A 21,285-nucleotide genomic window follows, 5' to 3' on the forward strand; every position below is an offset into this window, starting at 1 on the left:
ATTGCATCAAAGAGCCAAGACTACGCATTTGCGCTCGCGTCCGAACGCAAACACGTTCAAGGACCCAAAACAATCAGTACCTATGTACGGAAACAATCACCGCTTCTCAGGATTGCCTCGCCCTACTCTATTAACTACAATCCGCACCCACCATTTTAAACTTTTATCTATGCAATTCTATTCATCTACTTCCGGTTTACTATACTGATAGATCATAGTATTTATCGGACGTTGAAGTACTTCGGTAAAGCATAATAACAGCTTGAGCATGACATATTAGAAATAATGGCTAAAATTTGTGTAGAAAAACAATAGGCGGATCAAAAATGATGAACTTTCAATTTTTTTTGCATTTCTTAAAGCAACAAAGAGTGAATTTATTATAAAAGAATTGTGGGCCCTGTTAGACATTTGTAACAATGGAGAAAACCATACCAATAGATTGTGCTAAATACTTTAGTATAATTATTGTTATATTTTTATTGAATTCAGTGTACTGGAAAAGTTGATTTTTCACCATTCCAAGTCAAACATTTTTTTTTTAATTAATGTACATATTTAACCAGTGTATCGATCACTTATTGATTGTTTATAAATATGTCTGATAATATTAATAGATTTTCTATGTAACTTCAGTAGGATAAAATAAACATTGTTAATATTAATTTGGATTTTAAATGACTCGTTAGTGATTAAACTGTCAGAGGAAAGCTTATATTAGATTTTGTTTTGCTAGAAAGCCGTTCATCGTGCGGCGGAGGCAGCGGATCAGAGGGCTCGGAGGAGCGAGCATCGTGGCGCGTTACACTGGATCACGATCTGGTGGAGACGCTGAGCGCCATCTACCCGGAGTGGTTCAAACCGCAGCACCGCCGCGAGCGCAGCCGCGCCGCGACGCCTACCTCGCCCGCGTCGCCGCCGCGCACGCCAGCCTCATCTTCGGACGACACCTTCAGGTACATTTATAATAAAAATAACTCTTTATTGCGTACATATACACAAAGAACAATAAGTACAAAACAATGATAAAAAAAACTTTCTCGTTGTCCTATCGCTATTAGCAATCTCTTACGAACAATCTGGTGATAAAAGAGAGTATTTACTTACATATTTACATTTATTAACTTCGCCGCTACATATAGAATTATTAGCACGATATAAGTATTTACTTAATGGTCTATCCAAGAGATTTTCATTTAATGTTAGACAGACATCTATGTAAGTAAATATTGTAAATTAGCTGGTTCATAAAATAAGAAATTCAGTTGAGTTTCTTGCCAGTTCTTCTCAATTGAATCTGTGTATTGGACGTAGGGAAAAATATATTTAAAAAAAAGTTACGTTCATAAGCGGCTAAAATTTACTTTGAAGTCCTTGACTAAATTATTTTTTATTCGATTTGATTTACTGGGAATGATAATAAATGAATAGGTAAGGGATCATTAAAAACCTATTTACTCAATAGTAGTGTTTGATTTGAGTTGATTTGATTTCAACGGTTTGAAATATACAAACATCATGAAAGTAGATTGATGAACCTGTTGGAAAATGCTAAATGGACCTTGAGTTACTAAATAGAACAATTGAGTAATTGTACATGTCAGTTAAATTTGTAATAACAAAAAGAATCTCAGTCTTATAATTATCCCATTTATCTATTTTTTTTATTAGGAATGACACGTACTCTTAAGAACAGTGATATCATAAGGGTGATAGCACTTTTGAAGTTATTTAAAACTGCTATTTCAGTGCTCCTAAGTACGAATTGAATTAATTATGTCTCTAGTATAAGCAATAAAGTCGTATGTATTGTAATAATACGCATAATCCTGTGCAAAAACTAATAAGGTGATACGTGGTCACTAACCAGTCGAGTCACAAAAGTGTAGATAACATTTAGTGAACTTAATATTGATATATATTTAGTTCTGGTGCGGAGGAGATGGCTGGGCGTCAGGCGAGCGGCAGCGGTGCCAGCGAGCCACCCAGCTCGCCGAGGGTGTCGCCACCGAAGGTGGTCGTCGACGACAGCCCTCTACAACCAGCCATGGGCAAACACAAAGAATGTAAGGATATCTTTCATTTCTTAATTTAAATGTTCAAATTTAACCGTCCGAATTACTAAAGCCCTACTAAATGGCAGTACCTACTTGACTATCTTTCCAAAAGTATAAACAAACATAGGTATAGAGATATGATTTCATTAATTATTTCTAAATATGTTTGTTACCCGAGACTTCACATTGGTAATCTGCACGTAATACAAATAAAATTGGAGTGTCTATTTGTAATATTGAAATAACCGTTTTTTATTACATGCCTTTGAATATAAATACGGTATATACACCACAATAACATTTTTTACAATTTTTGTCTCTCTTCCTATTTTGACGGGACTTTTTTTGGCAGGTAGCTGATGTAATAAGGAGTAACTTAGGTAGTAGTTAGAGTAACTTACTTTTATTTTACAAAAAATCTTTTATGTGAGAAAGTTAAAGTTAAATTCCACGCGGACGAAGTCGTGGGAACAGCTAGTTAATCAATATAAGAAAATGTTATTGTGTAGGTATTTACCTATTATACTACAAATATAATAATAGTATACTAAACGTTTTGTCGCGGTGACCCTGTAACAGTTAGAAGAAAAACGTGTTACATGATGTGGCACTCTTCGTGTCGCTCAACTCTCAAATAGAAAAATATGCCATTAATTTGAAATGAGGACAGAGTTTCTTCATTTCTCAGAAAATATAATTGCAAAGTACTAATAATTATTTTCATACAGACACCTAAATAAACGAGTAGTCCGTTACCAATCAGAATCACACTTCCAATTATAACTTATATAAACTGATTCTAATAAATTATGCATGAGTTTCATGTGAACTAGAGCAGTTTTAGTGAATCATTAGGAACAGAGATAATGATCTGGAAAATGACTCGCTTTTTTTTTGACCGAAAATTCCACAACTCTCACTACGCATGAGAATAAAAATTCAGTCATATTAGCTGCTAGTTCTCAGTTTGTTTTAGGCATTGTGTTCACATGTTAACATTTAGTTTTAGCATTAGAATGCTAGCGGAGTCCGATCTTCCGGTGTTGCGCCGGCTGTCTGCGCACGCGCATTGCTCATAAACAAGTTCTTAGCCCTTGTCAGCACGCCTCCATACTCCATCAATCAACAATGTGCACGAAATAGGTTTTTATTTTTGTTTTCAATTGCCTAATTCATGGACATAATGCAGTAGAATTTTCCGCTGTGGTTTGTAGTCTCTACTTGATGTATTTTAATATTGCATGATACTATGATGATTATACTCAGTCTTCACTGACTAGTCATTATGTATATATATATTATATATTGGATTATTCCAATATAGAACAGTTAATAAATGTTGATGTAAATTGGAAACTTGTTTAACCATATTCTTAGCAGAAGGGTTTTGTTAGTAAAGTAATCGTTAATGTATACGTATGCAACACTGATAATTTATATACGTATTTCTACATGCTTACTGTAGGTAGAAATGTTCTAGTGCGAAATTCGAGTGACCGAAAACGCCCAGTAACCCACAATATTCGGCCCAGTGGTAGTGAATGTTTCGTCTGTAATACGGTCGCGGCATAACACTAGTTTCCTTGTGCAGTGTTTATTTATGTTGGCTTCAGGCCAGCGTTGTCCGTCCGTCGCTCGCTGTTCCCCGCTTGTCTACACGCAAATAAGAATATAGAGCTATTCGCCTACGCTACAAATCTATCGATATATAATCGCATATTGATCGACATATCGATCACGTCGGCCCCTATTTTATTCGATATTGTGCGTCAAAGTTCGTCACCTGGCGTCATAACATCGTGTCTTTCAATGTTGTACCAACTATTCAATCAGTACATTGTTCACGCAAAAGGCACTCTACAATGCAGTTCATGGAACTTTGTATGTCAATGAGCTGGAATATATTGATGGCTAATAAAAATCATGGGTCCTCATTTAATCTTTCTTCTTTTGCTTGGCGTTCCATGCCTTCTTCTTTTGTAAATCTCCGCCAGTACGGTATGTCCTGGGTCTTCTGGGGTGTTGAGTTGGGTATGGGTTCTTATTTAATGATGTATAATATTAAAAAGAGGAAGGATTTCTATGTTTGTTTGTATTGAAGATGCTCCGAATCCACTGAAATGGTTTGAAAAATGTTTTCACCATTATTCCTGCTGAACGAAGCGATAGAATATTTTCAATACATCAACACAATTTATACAAATAAAATTTCTATAATCTTTAACGTGCATAACTATTTCTTCCCCTTAAAACTTTCATAACTATCTACTAGTCAATCAATTAAAATTTTCCTGCAAAGATTTTTTTTTAAATGTAGTGATTAAGAAAACATTTTATTAATGTTATGTTGTTATTAGAATGGCAAACAAACTAATGACTTCATGGTAAGTGGTAACCGTTACATGAACATCGTTATCATGTGACGCCCGTTACTCATAAGTTGCCATTCCGTAGGACTAAGATAATGCATCTAATCCTGTAATGTTAATGCCTTATCTACCTCGGGAATACCCTAACCGAAATACAACTTGCAAGCTGCTCTGCAGTAGAAATAAGTAGACAGAGGTATCCACGCAGACGACTTTTTACAAAGTCTACTTCGGAGTATTTAATGTCATTAAGTACAGTAAAGTAATATAATCTGAATTAAACGAAACAATAATTTTCAAAGAAACGATACTACTACAATTATTTCTTCTGTGGCAGCAATGCGTCACAGTCTAGCTAATTGTAATGTTAGCGAGTTTTATAATAATATATATTTAATGTAAATTGTTTAATATTTTTACAGCCTTGAAAGTAAAACTGATGATGCGGCGACCCATCACACAATTAGTGGCACAAGGGATTATGCCTCGTAAGTATAATACTAATTAGTAGTTGCTTCTAAACATTGCGAGGTAATTAGCGTGAGACAAATATGTGTCTCTGAGTTGCGGGGCGGCGCCGCATCCCGCCGTCGCTGTTGTCGAATGTCGCGACGCGCGTGGGTGAAAGAATTTTATTTACGATTCGAATGTTACGCTATACTAATGAGTATTTTTCAACCGAACGTATGAAACAATATCGACTATAGATATCACAAAATTTCTTGTTATGTCAATTTTATTTTTTTGATTCGCTTTAGTAGATATTTAGGATTAGATTAGGTTACTGATGTTTAGGATACTGGAACGTTGATCAGATATTTCAGATTAAGTCATGTGGTGACTCAGATTAACCATCTTGATGTACCGACCACCCAGTGTTCATACACTTGCAGACACAACGTATTATTATTATTATTATTATTATTAGTATTGGTCTAATGAATAATATAGCCAGTAATTTTATTGCAAAATGTTTTTTTCTGATCTAAGCACAGTGAAAAGTATTCTAACAAACACAACAATATCCTAGTGCAAATAGTGACAAATCCTTTAGGCAGCGCCATTTATATAATCACATGTACAATTAAAAATGTTTTTGCCATTTCAGCACTAAAGACACCCGCAGCGTACTTTGAACAATGCAAACAGCTAGAAAGAGCAAAAACTGGGGACCTACTCAAAGCTAAGATTCAAAGACGTCCCGATCGCCAAGAACTTGAACGAAGACATATTTTGGAACAAGTATGTTTTGAATTCAGTGTAGTGCAGTTGAAAGATGTACTTATCTCAATTCTTGAACTACAACTTATCATTACAATTTCAATTTCAGGAAAGCCATGTGGATCCAAGTTTAGCAGAGAAGCAACGAATGTTAAAGAAAGCACGCCTTGCAGACCAGTTGAATGATCAGTTATCTCACCGCCCTGGGCCCCTTGAACTCATTAAGAAAAATATACTCCATACAGAAGAAAATATCGAAACCGCAGTCAAAAGTGGTATTCTTGCATTCAAGGCTACTAGCGAAGGTGCTTCTGGACGACCACAGCATCCATCGTCATACTGTGGCCCGCCTGACGAGGTGTCACCTTCACCTTCACCGCCATCAACTCTCTCTCCTGTTAGCGTTGCTTCATCACCTCAACATCCTGCACCCGGAAAAGATAAAAATCGCAAAAAAAATAAACAAAAACAACAACCTAAGGCGCGCTTTAAATTTCATGAATATAAAGGACCTCCAAATGCTCAAAAGTCCTCGTCGCCACCCGGGTCCGTCGAGACTCCCTATGAGCTTCTCTTACAACAGCAACAATTACTTCTTCAACTGATGCCTGCCTCGCCAGCTGCATCTATTACATCAGATTCGTCGGATGCTTATACAGTGCCTCCTCCGCCGCCACCGCCTCCTGCGCCTATCGCTCCTATAATGCCTATCGCGCGTTTCGAAGACATGAAAGTATCCGATCTTCGAGCTGAATGCAAACGTCGTAATTTACCTGTATCTGGACCTAAACTACAATTGATACTTAGGCTGCGACCTTACCTAGAAAAACAAGAAGATCCACCGCGTTCACCTGCATCTGTTACCTCTATTGCTTCTATCGCATCTGTTACATCACCTGACATCAAAATAGAATCAGATAGCTCTGAGGATATAGTTCAATCGCAAAGACGGCAAATCGAGGATCTTGAGCGAAAACTAGAAGCCTCGCGGCAGCAGATGGAGGCAGTCCGGCGGGAAGCGGCAGGCGCTGCAGCTAGCGACCAAAGTCGACGGCTTTTACAAGCACACATTTATATGTCGCAACTACGAGCGCAGCGCGATGCTCTACAACAGCCTCAGGTGCCAGCACCCACACCATCACGGTACGTTATCGCAGCATCTTCCGACGCTACACCGGATCGTCTTGTTAGTCTTTTTACAGTGGCCTCCTCACCTGCTGCCGCTGGAGACGGATCAACCGATGCCGTACCACAGAAGACGGCCAACCCTGCTTACATACTGACCAATGGCGTAAAGGTGGTACCCATTGCAATTTTACCAACTACTCACTACGAGCCAGAACGTACAGTTTCTGTACCACCGCCCCCTCCTCCGCCACCCCCGCCCCCTTTGCCACAAGTATCTATGAATACACCAATACATGATTGCACAGAAGACAGTCAAATAATGGACGATGTCCTCGAAATTTTAGTAGAGAATGGTGAATTGCCGGCTTCAGCTGTTGATGACGCTACGACACCTCGTCAAGTTGACAGTGGGTACATTACAGGCCCTGATACGTTCTCCCCAACTGACGTACTAACTAACGACGTTCTTGACGACACACATGTTCGGGACTCGCTTGCGGCCGAGGAATTACAAAGAGAGCTCGACGATATTCAGAATGAAATACTTTGCCATGCTGATTTACATGCAATAAACAATATCAGTCACTGTGATATGGTACCAACTGCGGCTGACATAGAACCGGATTTGAGCGTCGAATTATTGTCCAACAGCGATTTTCATACAGGGTTTGGTGTGACAGATTCGTCAGTAAGCGATCATGATTTCCTCGGTAGTCTGCTGTCGGGAGAAAGTAATGACCGAACTGAGGATAAATCTCATATGGCGATGGATATCGGGGAGGAACCTTCAGAGAGAATGAGTATGACACCTTTGACCAACGGGGATATACTCGACTATTCCAGAACGAGTTTCGAGTATATGGACGATTTATCGTTACCATCTTTTCATAATGAAGACAGTCGTAACGGAATGTTCGAGGAGCGTTCCTGCGAGTTTGACCTGAAAGAACTGGAGGAGTCAAGGTCGAACATGAACGTTGACGGCGACGGGTACGAGTACATGAGCACGGAATTGATCCCAAACCTGTTCGGACGTGGCCCGGTGGCGCAATGTGACCCACTGCTAGGCGGATTAGCAGCTAGACCACCGCCGCGTCCACAGCACAAGCATTACTCCTGGGACCGGATAGAGTATGACGCCACTTGACCCACGGTCCCTACAGCTCTTCCAGGGCGTCGTTCTGTAATGATGCTTACCCTATGATCTCTGAAATATCTATTTATCCTTGTACCGAGTATGTGAGTTCGTATTAAATGAGTTCAGACGCTACTAAGAGTTCATACGTCCCGAATTCGAGGGATATGTCCATGTTGGTGCAAAGAATTTAAGACAGTATATTTTTTTGTCGTCGACAGCTACTCAGTGGCTGTTCGATTAATATGCTAGTCTCTTCTGTGACTCGTTCTTCCAGGGTGGTGACTTACGTGTTGTACTCTAAGAACAAGTATAATTTATTATGATGTGAAACACAAAGTGTTGGCATTAACTGAGAACTTGTTAGTCTACATAATTATTCAGTACTTAATAGTCGGTACGAAATATTTGTGTCGCTAGTTGATAAATAGTTATATAATCATATAGTTAGTGAGTGTTAATATGCGTCGCCACACGTGTACGCAGTGACATACCTACTTGGCTCACATAATATAAATCCATTTTATTTACTATTTATAAGCATATCTACTTATGTATATATTGAAAGTAATAATACTCAACATAGTTGTGGATTTCTGCATTCCGCCCGATGACTTATAACCTAGGGAAAATTATAATAAGAAAACATTTGTTGGGGCACAAATTTCAATCTATGAGACACCTGGTAACGTACACATTGTGTTAATGATAATGCTAATAAAATGTATAGAATTGATGTTGTGTCAGTTACTAAAAACTGTTCAAATGCTATCACTGTTGCATGATAGCAATTTCCCAAATCAATAAGTGACATTCCAGTCTTGTTGAAGTGCAAAGTTAGCACAGAAGCATGCATTGCTCTCCTTAACGAATGAATTTCAGTAATTGCGTATTTGACACAGTGTATATTTGTTCTATTATATGGAGATAGTAAAGTTAAAAAAACAGAGAGCGAGATGCACATTCACAAGCCATCGTCATGGGTGGGACCAGCTTGGGAACAATGTTAGATACAAATTCATTTAGGTAATGTAGGGAGCCCGCTCCTTGCTAACAAACAATTGTGCAAACAGTCTTTTATTTTCACTAGTTATTTGTTCACTTTCCTTCCTTTTTAAAGGCCTTATATTATAGTAATTAGCACGAGCGAAATAGATAATTTGATTTAATTTATTGAATGTTTGCTTTACCTAGATAAATTATTATAAATATTGTTGTAATAACATAACATTCTTGAAAATGTATCATTCCAATTTATTATCTAAAGTGTAGGATAGGTGCACTATTATCAATAAGTTCTTGATTTTGTTACCCTAGGTTCATACTTTTATATTCTGTCGTTAGATTCTATGAGATTGCTTGCATAATTGTTTGAGAGCATTATTTATAATTTATTTATTTATATTATTACTTCAAGTGTGCTTACAATTTATTGTTGAGCTTTTCATTACTATGTGTGAGTGTTTTCACTAATGAGTTAATGAGTTTACGTTTGTGTTAGATTTATCATGGATAGGTTTATCAAAAACCAAAATATATAAATCGGTAACATTTTGCCATTATTTGCATTTATAAATTATTTTAAATAATTTGACAAGTTACTACAACGAATATATGGCGTTATCGCCCTAACGTGCCAATTTAATCCATCTTATTATTTGTAACATAAAACAATAAATATGTACTTTTCCATGAACCATGGCATTCATCCTATACTACAGCAATAAAAATCTTTCATAGTATAAACATTCAGTTTACATATTAGTAAAAATAATGTTGGTGGTTGAATATGTGGTTACTTTAGATATCTAAATTATAGCCACATATAGATGGTGCTATTTGTATAAGTTGAAATATATGAGCAAAATTTAAAGGTTATACATAGTATTCTCACATTATTTAGTGTGAAATGTTGTGTGAAGAAAGTAGTAATATTAATTAACAATTATCAGTAAATCAATTACTTATTACCTATGTGGTTCCTATATAATAATGCCAATACGTAAACTTACCACATACGGTTAATATAGTTATCGTAATTTTGTCTGCTTCTAAACAAAATTGAACTTCTCATCTTAATTCTTAGTAATCTGATTTTATAATTCCATTAATAATTAAAATTTAACGAAACTTACTAGTTTTAAATATTTATAAAATCTATTTGCTCATTGTCGAAATTTTAGCCAGCCATTAGGCAAAAATACATTTAATGATGGGAGTGATTTTTCATATTGCAAAAGAAGGTAGCTGTCAAATGTAACTGTAATAACCAAATGGCGCTATTTCGTTTACGTAAAATTAATAGTAATATAATTTGCATACAGTGCAAAATTATAACTATATTTTTATAATATAAAAATTTCGGTGAAGATCTACACCCTATCGTGCAGATGTAGCTCTCCGAAATCTAGTGTTGCACTTGCATGACAGTACACTGTAGAAAACAAAAATTAAATTATTATTGAAACAAAAGAAGCTCACTCCCATGATTCATAGGCCTAGTACATTTAACTATATATATAGCTTGGTATTTACATGTTTTTAGAGTTTAGTTTAAATATATTTAATGAGATACTAAGTGAGATTAATGTTTTGATAAATAGTGTAAAATCTGCATATTTGTTATTGTTGTAATTATTTTAGGAGAGTTTTTAATATTTGTTTCTATTAGGTTAAATTCCAAGTCTGCAAGTGACAGATTGTGCTGTATTATATAATATTTACCTAATAAATATAGCTCTCTGCAAATTCTGTGTATGTAATATGTATTAACACTACATTGTAGTAATTGGCTTCGCTGTAACATGGATATTTTTATTAACGGCATATTGTATTCAAGTATATGTATAAACATATATTTTAACATTCAGAAGTGTTACGATTAGGACCATAAGCAATATTTAAGGCTTAAAGCCTGGTAGAGGAGCCAAGTATACAATAATAGGTAATAATTATAATGTGATAACCACAAGAGTCGAATATGTAGAGTAACTGGATAGTTTTTTTACCTTTCCCTATAATGAAGCCTTGTAAATATGGATGAAGCCTTTACTAGCATAAGGAAAGAATGTTGAATTAAATTTTTTTTGACACAAGACTTGTTTCATTTCTTGTTACTTAGCTTACAAATAAGTAGCCCTCTAGAACAAATAAGAATTTACTCATGTAATTAACAGAATAAATTTTCTAATCTCCAATAGCTCTATGGCAGTAAATTAAACAGTCATTTTACAATTATTAATATTATTATATAGGCAGAAGTAGAGCTAAAGCAAAGGCAATAAGCTTCTGTAAAATTACCAAGAATGGTAGTTTCATTGCATATCTTAATAGTTTTACATGATTTTGTTTAATTTTGCTACCATAGAAAGTGAAAAAAAAAGCAGCCCAAAATATTACTGATTCGCTTTTTATAGGTTAAAATAGTATAGATAGTTTTCATTACATTTTTTAATCTCTTACGCTTAAAATAAAAAAACCTATATATAGACACCCCCTGCAGAGATTGACATATTGATATAAATTTAATTTTAAACATTAAACAACATAATTTATTTCTCGATGAATGGTGTCCACTATAGTTCCCGGATTACTCGTGTAAACTCTAATCGTGAGAACTTAGTGGCTTCCCGAAGCAAATCAATTGTGTTCCTATTGGAACAACAAATGCTATGAGAACGATGGATGAGCCCGCAGATTCAGCAAAAAGGAATCTGTAAACACTCGTTGATAATTCTTACTATTGACATTTGTCGCCTGGCCCCAAACATTTTGGAAAAATGGTGCAGTTACGTCAATCTTGGGGCAATGCAAAGGTTCCATAGTGTAGTAAAAAGCACCGATAAAATAGTATCTATGAAGTATGAAGTCATGGACTGGAGTTATACAGTCGACTACAAAGAATTGAGTAGTACCTATACCTTTGACTTATATTCTTTGCAATGGAATTATGCTTAACTATGAATGCAACTATGGTTTGCTACATAACTGTACGTCAGTAGTGAAATTTGAACCGTCATCCATAATTTTGTCAATTGCCACAGTCTGACGGCAAGTTGACAGTTATAAATTCAGACTTGTCACAATTCCACTCTGTTTCTGTCTCTGCTGCATAAATTTAATTTTGAATTTGGAATTCTATTAAAAAAATACTATTATATTAGGTAATATAGTACTATACTGTAATAATTATTCATCTTAATTTTTCTTATAGTCAGAATTGTATAATTATACGTACAATCAAGCTAAAAAATAGTTATGATATTAGCTGAAACATTGCTATTTTCTCTGTCTCTAATCGATAGCGGTGCTATATTATTTCTTTTAGTATACTACGTAATAACATTGTCAGATTTGGAATGCGACTATTTGAATGCTCAAGAGTGTTGTGAGAAGTTGAACTATTGGTTGCTTCCAAAATATATCGCTCATTCTTTTGTATCATTCATACTACTATTACATGGGCAACTTATCCTTTTTATACTTAACTTGCCTATGTTTATATGGTTGACATTTGAATACTTTACCATACCACGGGGTAATCTCGGCGCATACGATCCGGCTGAAATCCACAATCGTGGCCAGTTAAAGAAGCACATGCGTGATGTTATGATATACATTGGACATTACCTTATATTTTTCTTCATCTATTTATACTGTTTTATACTAGCTCTGCTTAAAGGAGATCCTATACAGCGATCTGCGGATGATCAAATTGTGACTGAAATCTAAAGACATGGCAGAACAACAACCCCACAGTGCAGTTGATGAAGAGAATGTAAACAGCAGTGACAGTGAAACTCCTCCTGAAAACTCGCGCAGGTGTGTACAGTTACAACTGCCAGACCACACGGCGGCATATTATGATCGCACAGAACTAACAAGGGCCACGGAGCCAATAACATGTGATAGTAATTTAGTAGAAAATGTGTGCAGTAACTATATAATAGTTAAGAACATACTTAGTCATTTACCATGGCAAGAAAAGTTGCTGTGCAAACATGTATGTTCCACTTGGAATTCTGCTATACATGCCCTAAAAAAGGAACAATTGAATCCTGCAGATTTTGTGATAGATCTACAATTAAGTGCCATAAAAAATGGCATTAAATTTATCAAGTCATCCAATTTTCCAACAGAGCCTTTAGTGGTTTTCACATTTTTAAACACAGCAGCTATGGAGTTCACTTCTAAATGCATGTCATTGTTACCTCACCCATGTAACCCGCCTTGTGAGAAGGAACACAGTAGTGAGTATTGGTTTATATGACATTAAGCTTATAATAAAATTTGTATTTTACAAGATTGTGTTATTTTTAACACAATTATTTTTTACTGTTATCTCAAATAAGAATTTGTTATTGCTTCTGCTGTCAAACTACATGCAAGTCTGTTCAACCATTTAAATTATGCTATTTATTTCAAACTTACAATTTTGATAAGTAATACATTTTTTTATGGATGATAATGGAATATTGTTATATTGGTAATGCCATACACAATTGGGTCACCAGTGGAAGATGAAGTTGTTTATCTTGCCATTTTGATTTTAACAGGAATTAACCATGGCAGTTACCACAGGTGGAAGGGGAGCCTGCTACAAATCCCAGTCTCCTGATTATAATTGTATTAATTGAAATATAGTTAATTATAACCAAATTTATACTTATAAATATACACATATATTCTCAAAGTATATCCCTGTACTGACAGATCTAGTTACAATCTTTACAAATCAGTAAAACATATAACACTAGAAAGCAATAAACTTTCTAAGGGTCGCTATAAGTAGCAATTTAGTGGTGGGCAGTGTCTATTCTCTTTTCTTTTCTCTCCTGTATCTGTTACATGATATTATAATGTTTTTACTAGTTTATATTATTTTGTATTGGATATAGCTTGAAAACCTAGTGTTGACTGTTTAGCATTGAGACGCAGTTTAGTCACTGAACAGTCAACACTAAGATTCCATGTTATACCCAAACTATTCAATGCCTGATGATGCCTCATTCAGAGCTGAATCATGTATCGCAATATAGATGTAGATTGGTTGGAATTTGATTACCATTAGAGAAGTTCATAACGGTAGTCAAGATTCTGCATTGAATATTTGTGATCTTACACATGCTAATTGTAGCAGAATTATACTAAGTAATATAAATCCATTAAATAGTAAAATGGAGTACCACTAAATAACATCAACTTTGATTAAATATATATAATATTGTTTTTTTACAGTGTTAGACTGGGTGCAACAAGAGGTTTGTGCTCCAAAGAACTGCATGCTAATTGTGCGAGCTAGTCACCTCTCATACTTGCCTCTCTTGAAGTCACCAACATTTGGGAAGTCAATTACCTATGACCTTATGTTCAGGGGATTATATCCCACCATCAGTGGACTTTATATTCCCACAATACCAGATGTTAAATACCAAGTAATTAATATCAAATCCAACAGCGATTTGGAAAAAGCTTTCTATTATGAGGTCAGAGAGGAATCAAAAGATAATATTTTCAAAGGTGTTATTGTGTATGTCACAGAAAAGTACCTTTTGCATTCTGTTGAAGATTTTCATTATTTAAATTATTTTAGGGAGGTGTAAGTATTAATACACATAATAATATAGTGTAAATAAGATATAATAAGCAACAACACTATTTATTTATCTAAATGATTGACCTAGGATGACAATTAGTGTACTATTAGCATACTGTCTTACCAGACTGTATGGTTTTGCTAAAAGTTTTGCTGCACTTTTTATTTATTTATTTTCGGAAAACCAAGGCTATTTACAAACGTAGTTATAAACATAATTAAATGAGAACGGCCACTTATAGGTTTTCACGGATAGAACTTACACCTATATATTTTTCCTTTATTACCTCTGTTGTTCCCTACATATTTAGTATGAAGTAATCTTGACAAATTTGTAATGTAATGTTAAGAGTAAATATAGGCTTTTATTATAATCTTGACAAATTTAATTCTTACTCTGACACTACAGAGATCTTTTATGAGTAGTGATTATAATAAATTTTGATGTCTGAAAATATTGGTTGTTTGCTTTCGTAAATTTCTATATTATTACATTATTTATTGATTATTACGAATTCAGTATATTAAATAACTTATACTTTGTTGTTTCAGCCAACCTGATATACCTTATGCATTGGGTGGATGCATTGTAGAGGATTCCATATATGATAAAAATGATATTAAACTAAATATAGATTGCGTGAATACTGGGGATTATTTTGTTAGTGAGAATTTAATTTCTATTGGAATTTTCTCTGTCCCGAAGAGTATCATTAATACTGAAGGAGAAAAGTGCAGCTTTGATATGTATTCACTTGTTATAGAATCAACTGACTGGCACAAGACGAAAATACAAAAAGTCATAAATGAGGTATGGAAATTCTAATACTTTATTTGATAATCTATTTCATTAATATTTGTTTATTACATCTGTATATCTTATAAATGTGAAAATAATAGAGGAACATGTACTGTTTGTGATGAAATTATTATATAAATGAAGTACTAAAGGTACTTAGTTCCAGCATTCCTGAGGAGCATACAATATTAAAAGGGTCACCCATCCAAAGAGACAACAGTTTTTGTCTAATGTTGGGTTCATTATTTAAGAGACTAAGCAAAGTGAATAGAAATAATCTTTATTGATAAACTTAATATATGCATTTTTGAATAGTCATATTTAACGATTTAACCGTTCATTCGGAACGCTGTATCATCACAAAATGAAGTTAGAAACCTGCATGTTGCTCTTTTAAATAAATGTTATTAATAATTTCATTTTTAATTTTGTGTGAATACTCTAGTAATAAATAGTTACTAGAGTAACAAAAAAAGTCATAAGTATTTATCAGCAGATCAGTCTCTACAAGCACCCCCTTCGCGAGTATAACGAAGTAATGTTTGAATAAATAATTTTCTATTCATATGGAAACCATTTTTAAGTTATTACAATTTGCTTTTTTTACCTTTATATTTTTTAGGTTTCTGACAATTTTTAATATGTACTCGTTTTCTTACCAATTAATTAATTTTGCACAAAGATATAATTTATATATTGTGAATGACTTTATGATTCTTGTAAATTTCAGTTCGCAAATAGAGTTCCTCAGTTTGAACACAGTGTGGTGCTGAAATTATCGTGTGTCGGCCGCGATAAGAGACATGAGATGGAGCAGAGTTATTTCCGCGCCGCTTTTCCCAACACTCCGCTCATCGGTTGTTATGGCAACGGAGAAATTGGGATCAATCATCCGGCTCGGCTAGTTGTCGAAGAACCACCAAGTAGAAAAAGACAACGACGGGACCCTGCACCTCAGTTAGGCATTGTATACTCATATTCAACAGTTTTTGTTTACATTGGGTGGGGTAAAATAACTTCATCTTAAAGACATTTTGTATTAATGTTATTATATGTATAGTATTAAATAAAAATTATACGAAATAAGTGGAGGCTATATTATGAGAACTGTCTGAACTGAACTTGAATGGAATTTGGAATGGAGAGTGAAGAATGCTGCTGAGTTGTGAGTGTAAAATTGCATGTGTTGTTTCATATTAAAGGAGAAATATTTGTTTTGGTGTTAATAAAATCTAACACATCGAACCGTGCCATTCGATGGAAAATAAAACCTACCAACAGTGTCACAATGTCTTAGTTTTGTTATAATGTCTGTTTCTTACACCAAAATATCTATGCTATTGAAAATAACTGTTAGAAAAGTATGTAAAGATGATTTAGAATATAATTAGGTATATAATCAATATAATAACCAGTTGTTATTTTTATTCTAGATTAAGGTGTTGTAATTCTATTAATTGCTTATTACTATAGGTAATGCGACCCTAGACTTATAAAATATACTTAATTTTGACAAGTACGATTTTAGACAGAGACTGGTCGCAGTGGACGCTTTTTGTTCTCGAGTAGATTTTTTAAATGTTAACTCTGTTTGGATGTACACAGGGATGTATTCATCCATCTATGTAACATTTTTTTGAGTGTTTTTTATTTATTTGTTTTCCTGTGCCTCTGTGTCTGTTTCCTGTCCCTCTGGAGACAATTTTAATTAAGTAATAATTTTAAGAATTAATATATTTGAAGATTTTTACATTCGGGAATTTAAAGATTAATTTTGTTTTAACTGGTACATATTAACTTATTTTGAGTGTTAGCATGTGAGTAAACTACGCTACATATAAATGGACTTATTTGGAATATGCGTAGGCAAGTAGTTACCTTTATTCGTTTTACTATATATTATAGAACTACTTTTATAAACAATATACATTAATAATTTATTCAGATCTGATTAATGCAGATAATCAAAGGTGGATGTATTTCGTCTGTGCGTACCCACAAAGTAATCGTTTTTCGATCATGATATATTTTATCATTTATCATCATGCAAAAACGATTACTTTGAAGTCACATTTGAAGTAAATTCGATCGCTACAGTCTTTACAAGGCTTTATCCACGTTTGTAAATCTGTCTTACGATTATGTTTTATGTATTCTAAATGACTAGTCGATTATAAGCAATGTGAACAATCAATATATGATTTAAATATTTTTGTGTTTGTTATTTTGGCCAACATTTTTTTAGATATAAAAGAAATACCAATATTTCTCAAAAAAAATCCATTTCATTAGTTCGTATTTTGGAAAATGATTAGTGTAACTGTTATTTTAGTTTATTGTTTCATGTATATATCACCTAATATTATTAGCGAGTAACATGCCGCGGAATACTAGTTATATATAATATTTTTTAAAACAAGGTATGGGTGGAGTGAGTTCATGTGAATTATTAAAGACTAATCCCCGTAACGTGGGGTTGCTGCTCCTCAACCCTTCCTCGGAATTGCAGCTGACGTTCCCTATGGTACATAATAGAACTAGTTTAACCATCCGTCATAGGGCGGCAGCAGCAACGATACACTAAGACTACTCATTTCTTCTTTCAGTTATGTAGTTTTCACTTCTTAGAGCATTTTAACTGAGCTGGTCTGTATAGTCAATATGGTGGTTTTATTTCAGTTATAAAATCAGTAGGTAGTTAGAACTATTATGGTCAAATATATCTGTACAGTTTATATCATAACTAGTTGACCCAGCAAACGTTGTTTTGGTATATAAATTAAAATCGTTATTAGAAAATAGGGGTGGTGATAGAAGGGTGGGAATTCAGGGCTGTATGTATTTTTAATGCCACGTTATAAAAAATATATATTTTTGCCGAAAATATAAAAAATGTTAGGGGTGGAAAACCTTTATCACTAAGGGGTATGAAAAATTGATAGTAGACGATTCTTAGACTTACTGAATACGCATATAAAATGTCATAAAAATCGATCAAGCAGTTTCGAAGGAGTATGGTAACTAACATTGTGACACGAGAATTTTTTATATAAGATTATAATTAGATTTAAATATTACTCTTCATATGTGTACTTCAAGTTTATAAGCATAAATCATATTAAATAAAAATATATTGTGATGGTTATCTCACTCAAACTAGATGGCGTTGTAGTCACTGATATCAGACTTAGCGGGGCACGCAGACGAACGGTTGCCGTTGACGGCAATACATTTTAAAAGTTCATAGAAGTAGGTGGGAGGAAATGATCACCAGAATCTATTGTTGGGTCACGGGCCATATGTATATTAAAATATAATTAATTTTATCTTTTAACTAGGTGTGCCTACCTCAGGAAATGTTTAAGGGGGTATCGGTATGCAATATCTACTTTTTTATTTCAGGCCGCAGATCTCTTTTCGGTTTCACCGGACGATAAGGGCGAGTGCAGATGGTACGTTGAAGTACTGATGGAGCGGAGCAGTTGAAGGTGAACACCTGTCTGACGGATACGACTAGTATGAGGCCACCGCTTGGGGTGCGAACCTTGGCTCAAGTCGTGGCATTACAGGAGCAATGAGTATGAGATAAATAGCAACACACAAGCGATATCACGTGATGTAACCTTGCTTGCTATTCCCATTACATAAAAAAAAACTTGTTTAGTAGATCAGTTGGAGTAGGCAATATCAGTCAACATGTATCTACGAATATTTGTAATTGTTTAAAGTAAATACTACCTATAATCATGGATTTGAAGAATGAATTCTTATGGTTATTATTAGCATTAATGGATTAAATTATCCTCTATGTTCGTTCGCAGGCCATCGGTCACGTTGTTTCATATACGTGACGTAACGGCGGCATTCGTAAAGAATAATTGCTTTTGTAATGTGTAATTTACGGAGTATGTTTAGTACCAATAGGTAATAATTATGTCTAGGTACAGTTTTCTATTGCACCGAGTAGATAGATATAAAATTTACCTGGCCAGTTATATGTTTATCTTCAACCGATAAAGAAAAGAGTAGAGGAGAATTGGTCGAAATTTCGTATCTAGATTTCGTCGTATTATTTATATTGTTAACAATAAATTATTTAATGGGAAATAAAGGCCTTTACCTTTAATTATACGTGTTAAGACACAGTTAACAATGTAGATAATGTGAATATGAAAGTTTAATAATAACTATTAGGTAGATTTCGTCATATTTTAATGTCTAACATTGGTTCTTAGGTATATAAAATCGATTTATCAATGCAACATTAATTTACTCATAACTATGAAAGAATATGTACAATTAGCTATTTACATGTATCGGAAATTCAGGTGGAAGAGGTTGTTAGTAGATACCTAATGGGTTCGTGTAGACCTATCAGGTTAGTCTTAAAACCATTGTTATTACTGGTCAATACCCCATTCGGTACAACAAAAACATGTCACATACATTTTTTTCTATAAAAGCAAATGGACAAGTGCCCGTTCAACAAAGAAAACATTTATAAAGGTGTAGTGAGATATCACGTGTAATAAATTTTTTGTTCCTAAACTCGTAGCGACGCTTCTTCTTCAGTCTCTTGGAATTTTGCATGAAGGCTTTGTTTGACAAAAGTGGAAAGGATGTGTCAGCGGTGTAGACTGTATGTCTATACAAAGAAGAATGATAAAGCATATACCTACTGTCGCTAGGGGGAGGAAGGTGATTAAAAACTGGCTAAAAGCGTTACGTGATAATGGACGACCCCTTTGTTACGTCTCTATCACACTAAACCGGGATGACTGCGAATCACGAATGCTAATCATAGATACCAAATTACATTCTCTTTAGTTTGATTCTAGATGCGCTCAAGGCAATGATCTAACGAGAAAATAATAGTCAAATAAAATTAAGTTGTACGTATTATTTGTACGTACATGCAACATATCCAGTTAATACAGGTGGTCAACATAATTACAAGCATCGTTACATGAATAACGATCGCATTGACCGTTAAGAAGGAACTATGCATACTGTAACTCACGTACCTACCGAACCATTTATTGTTGCTAAGGTATATTTCGAAGTAGTAAATATTAATTTACGCATTGGTCCATTTGTTTGCATTTTTTTCTTTTCTCGTCCTGACGAAGTAAACTAAGATAGATAACTGTCATATCGTTACTGGTAACCGCTAGCTTATGATATGAAAATAAATGAAGCAAGAGAAATGTAGCACAATTTATTTTACTGTCTTCATAACAATATGTAACTATGTGTTATCTTTTTAATTAGTTTATATCGTTAGGTACTAAGAGCTAGATAAGTATATGTCATGATTTTAAGCTTAAAAGTCTAATGAATGATATAGGAAATTTACTTTTTGTGTGAGGATTAATTCCTTAATCAAAGTCGAGCAAATCCGTAGGTAGATATTAACTTATTTAGTGTTTTTGACAGTGAGTAAAACTAAATGTTAGAAGTCTATAACACATTTTAATTGGTATTTTGGTCAATTGGTTTCTAGGTTATCGCGTGATAGAATTGATATTCGATTATTGTGATTCATCAAAAATGGGTTATTTTATACACTTTCTCTCTATAATAACCATGCAGTAAAAGAAGTTTTAATTCAATTAGATGAACATTTCATTATTGAATCAGTTCAATAGTTGATGATGAGATATTGATCTATTTACGTGAAATCATACAAAAAATGTTTACCAATACCTAGGTATATAAAATAATAAACAAATTATTAGATGGTTTTTTGACCAAGTAATGTCAAACTTTATGACTACATATTTTTATGGTTCTGATCCAAAATGTTTGAATGGAATCCTTATATTTATTTATTCTATACTCACGGTTTCACCCGCGATAAATTTCGATACATAAATTTCAATAATAAATATATCCTATGGGTTATTCTGATGCATAAGCTATATTACTGTAAAGTTTCATGAAAATCCGTTCAATTCAGTAGTTTTTGTGTAAAAGAGTAA

General features: G+C 34.2%; 2 protein-coding genes across 5 annotated transcripts in view; both read left to right on the plus strand.

Annotated features, from left to right (window-relative positions):
- Window positions 1-8,710, plus strand: part of LOC131848198 (myocardin-related transcription factor B) — a 39,369-nt gene extending 30,659 nt beyond the window's left edge. Inside the window, exons 2-6 of one of the 2 annotated variants that reach the window (XM_059197981.1) lie at window positions 737-956; window positions 1,927-2,066; window positions 4,849-4,914; window positions 5,535-5,668; window positions 5,757-8,710. In XM_059197981.1, the coding sequence (XP_059053964.1) occupies window positions 737-956; window positions 1,927-2,066; window positions 4,849-4,914; window positions 5,535-5,668; window positions 5,757-7,922 (2,726 nt within the window). In that variant the 3' untranslated portion in view covers window positions 7,923-8,710. The remainder of the gene's footprint in view (window positions 1-736; window positions 957-1,926; window positions 2,067-4,848; window positions 4,915-5,534; window positions 5,669-5,756) is intronic. The other variant, XM_059197980.1, reaches the window with a different exon arrangement.
- A 3,277-nt stretch (window positions 8,711-11,987) lies between these two features.
- Window positions 11,988-17,334, plus strand: LOC131848069 (uncharacterized). 3 transcript variants are annotated; one of them, XM_059197825.1, is made up of 5 exons: window positions 11,988-12,073; window positions 12,580-13,159; window positions 14,148-14,508; window positions 15,058-15,316; window positions 16,035-17,334. In XM_059197825.1, exons 2-5 carry the CDS (start codon window positions 12,646-12,648, stop codon window positions 16,329-16,331), a joined length of 1,431 nt encoding a protein of 476 aa, XP_059053808.1. In that variant the 5' UTR covers window positions 11,988-12,073; window positions 12,580-12,645; the 3' UTR covers window positions 16,332-17,334. The 3 variants fall into 3 exon arrangements, 2 of the variants coding, with proteins under 2 accessions (XP_059053808.1, XP_059053809.1); XM_059197826.1 differs by lacking the exon at window positions 11,988-12,073 and having other exon boundaries at window positions 12,644-12,731; XR_009357744.1 differs by lacking the exons at window positions 11,988-12,073; window positions 15,058-15,316; window positions 16,035-17,334 and having other exon boundaries at window positions 12,145-12,731; window positions 14,148-14,235.
- Window positions 17,335-21,285: the final 3,951 nt, after the last annotated feature.

The sequence above is a fragment of the Achroia grisella genome, unplaced genomic scaffold, assembly GCF_030625045.1.
Source record: "Achroia grisella isolate CSIRO2021 unplaced genomic scaffold, CSIRO_AGI_Agris_v1 utg546, whole genome shotgun sequence".
Lineage (NCBI taxonomy): Eukaryota > Metazoa > Arthropoda > Insecta > Lepidoptera > Pyralidae > Achroia > Achroia grisella.

What these genes read in the sequence shown, in the direction of transcription:
- LOC131848069 (XM_059197825.1), top strand. Translation starts at nt 12,646, where the DNA reads ATGGCAGAACAACAACCCCACAGTGCAGTTGATGAAGAGAATGTAAAC. An exon ending in TTGTGAGAAGGAACACAGTA is followed by an intron (nt 13,160 to 14,147) that starts GTGAGTATTGGT and finishes GTTTTTTTACAG; the next exon opens with TGTTAGACTGGGTGCAACAA. An exon ending in TTAAATTATTTTAGGGAGGT is followed by an intron (nt 14,509 to 15,057) that starts GTAAGTATTAAT and finishes TTGTTGTTTCAG; the next exon opens with CCAACCTGATATACCTTATG.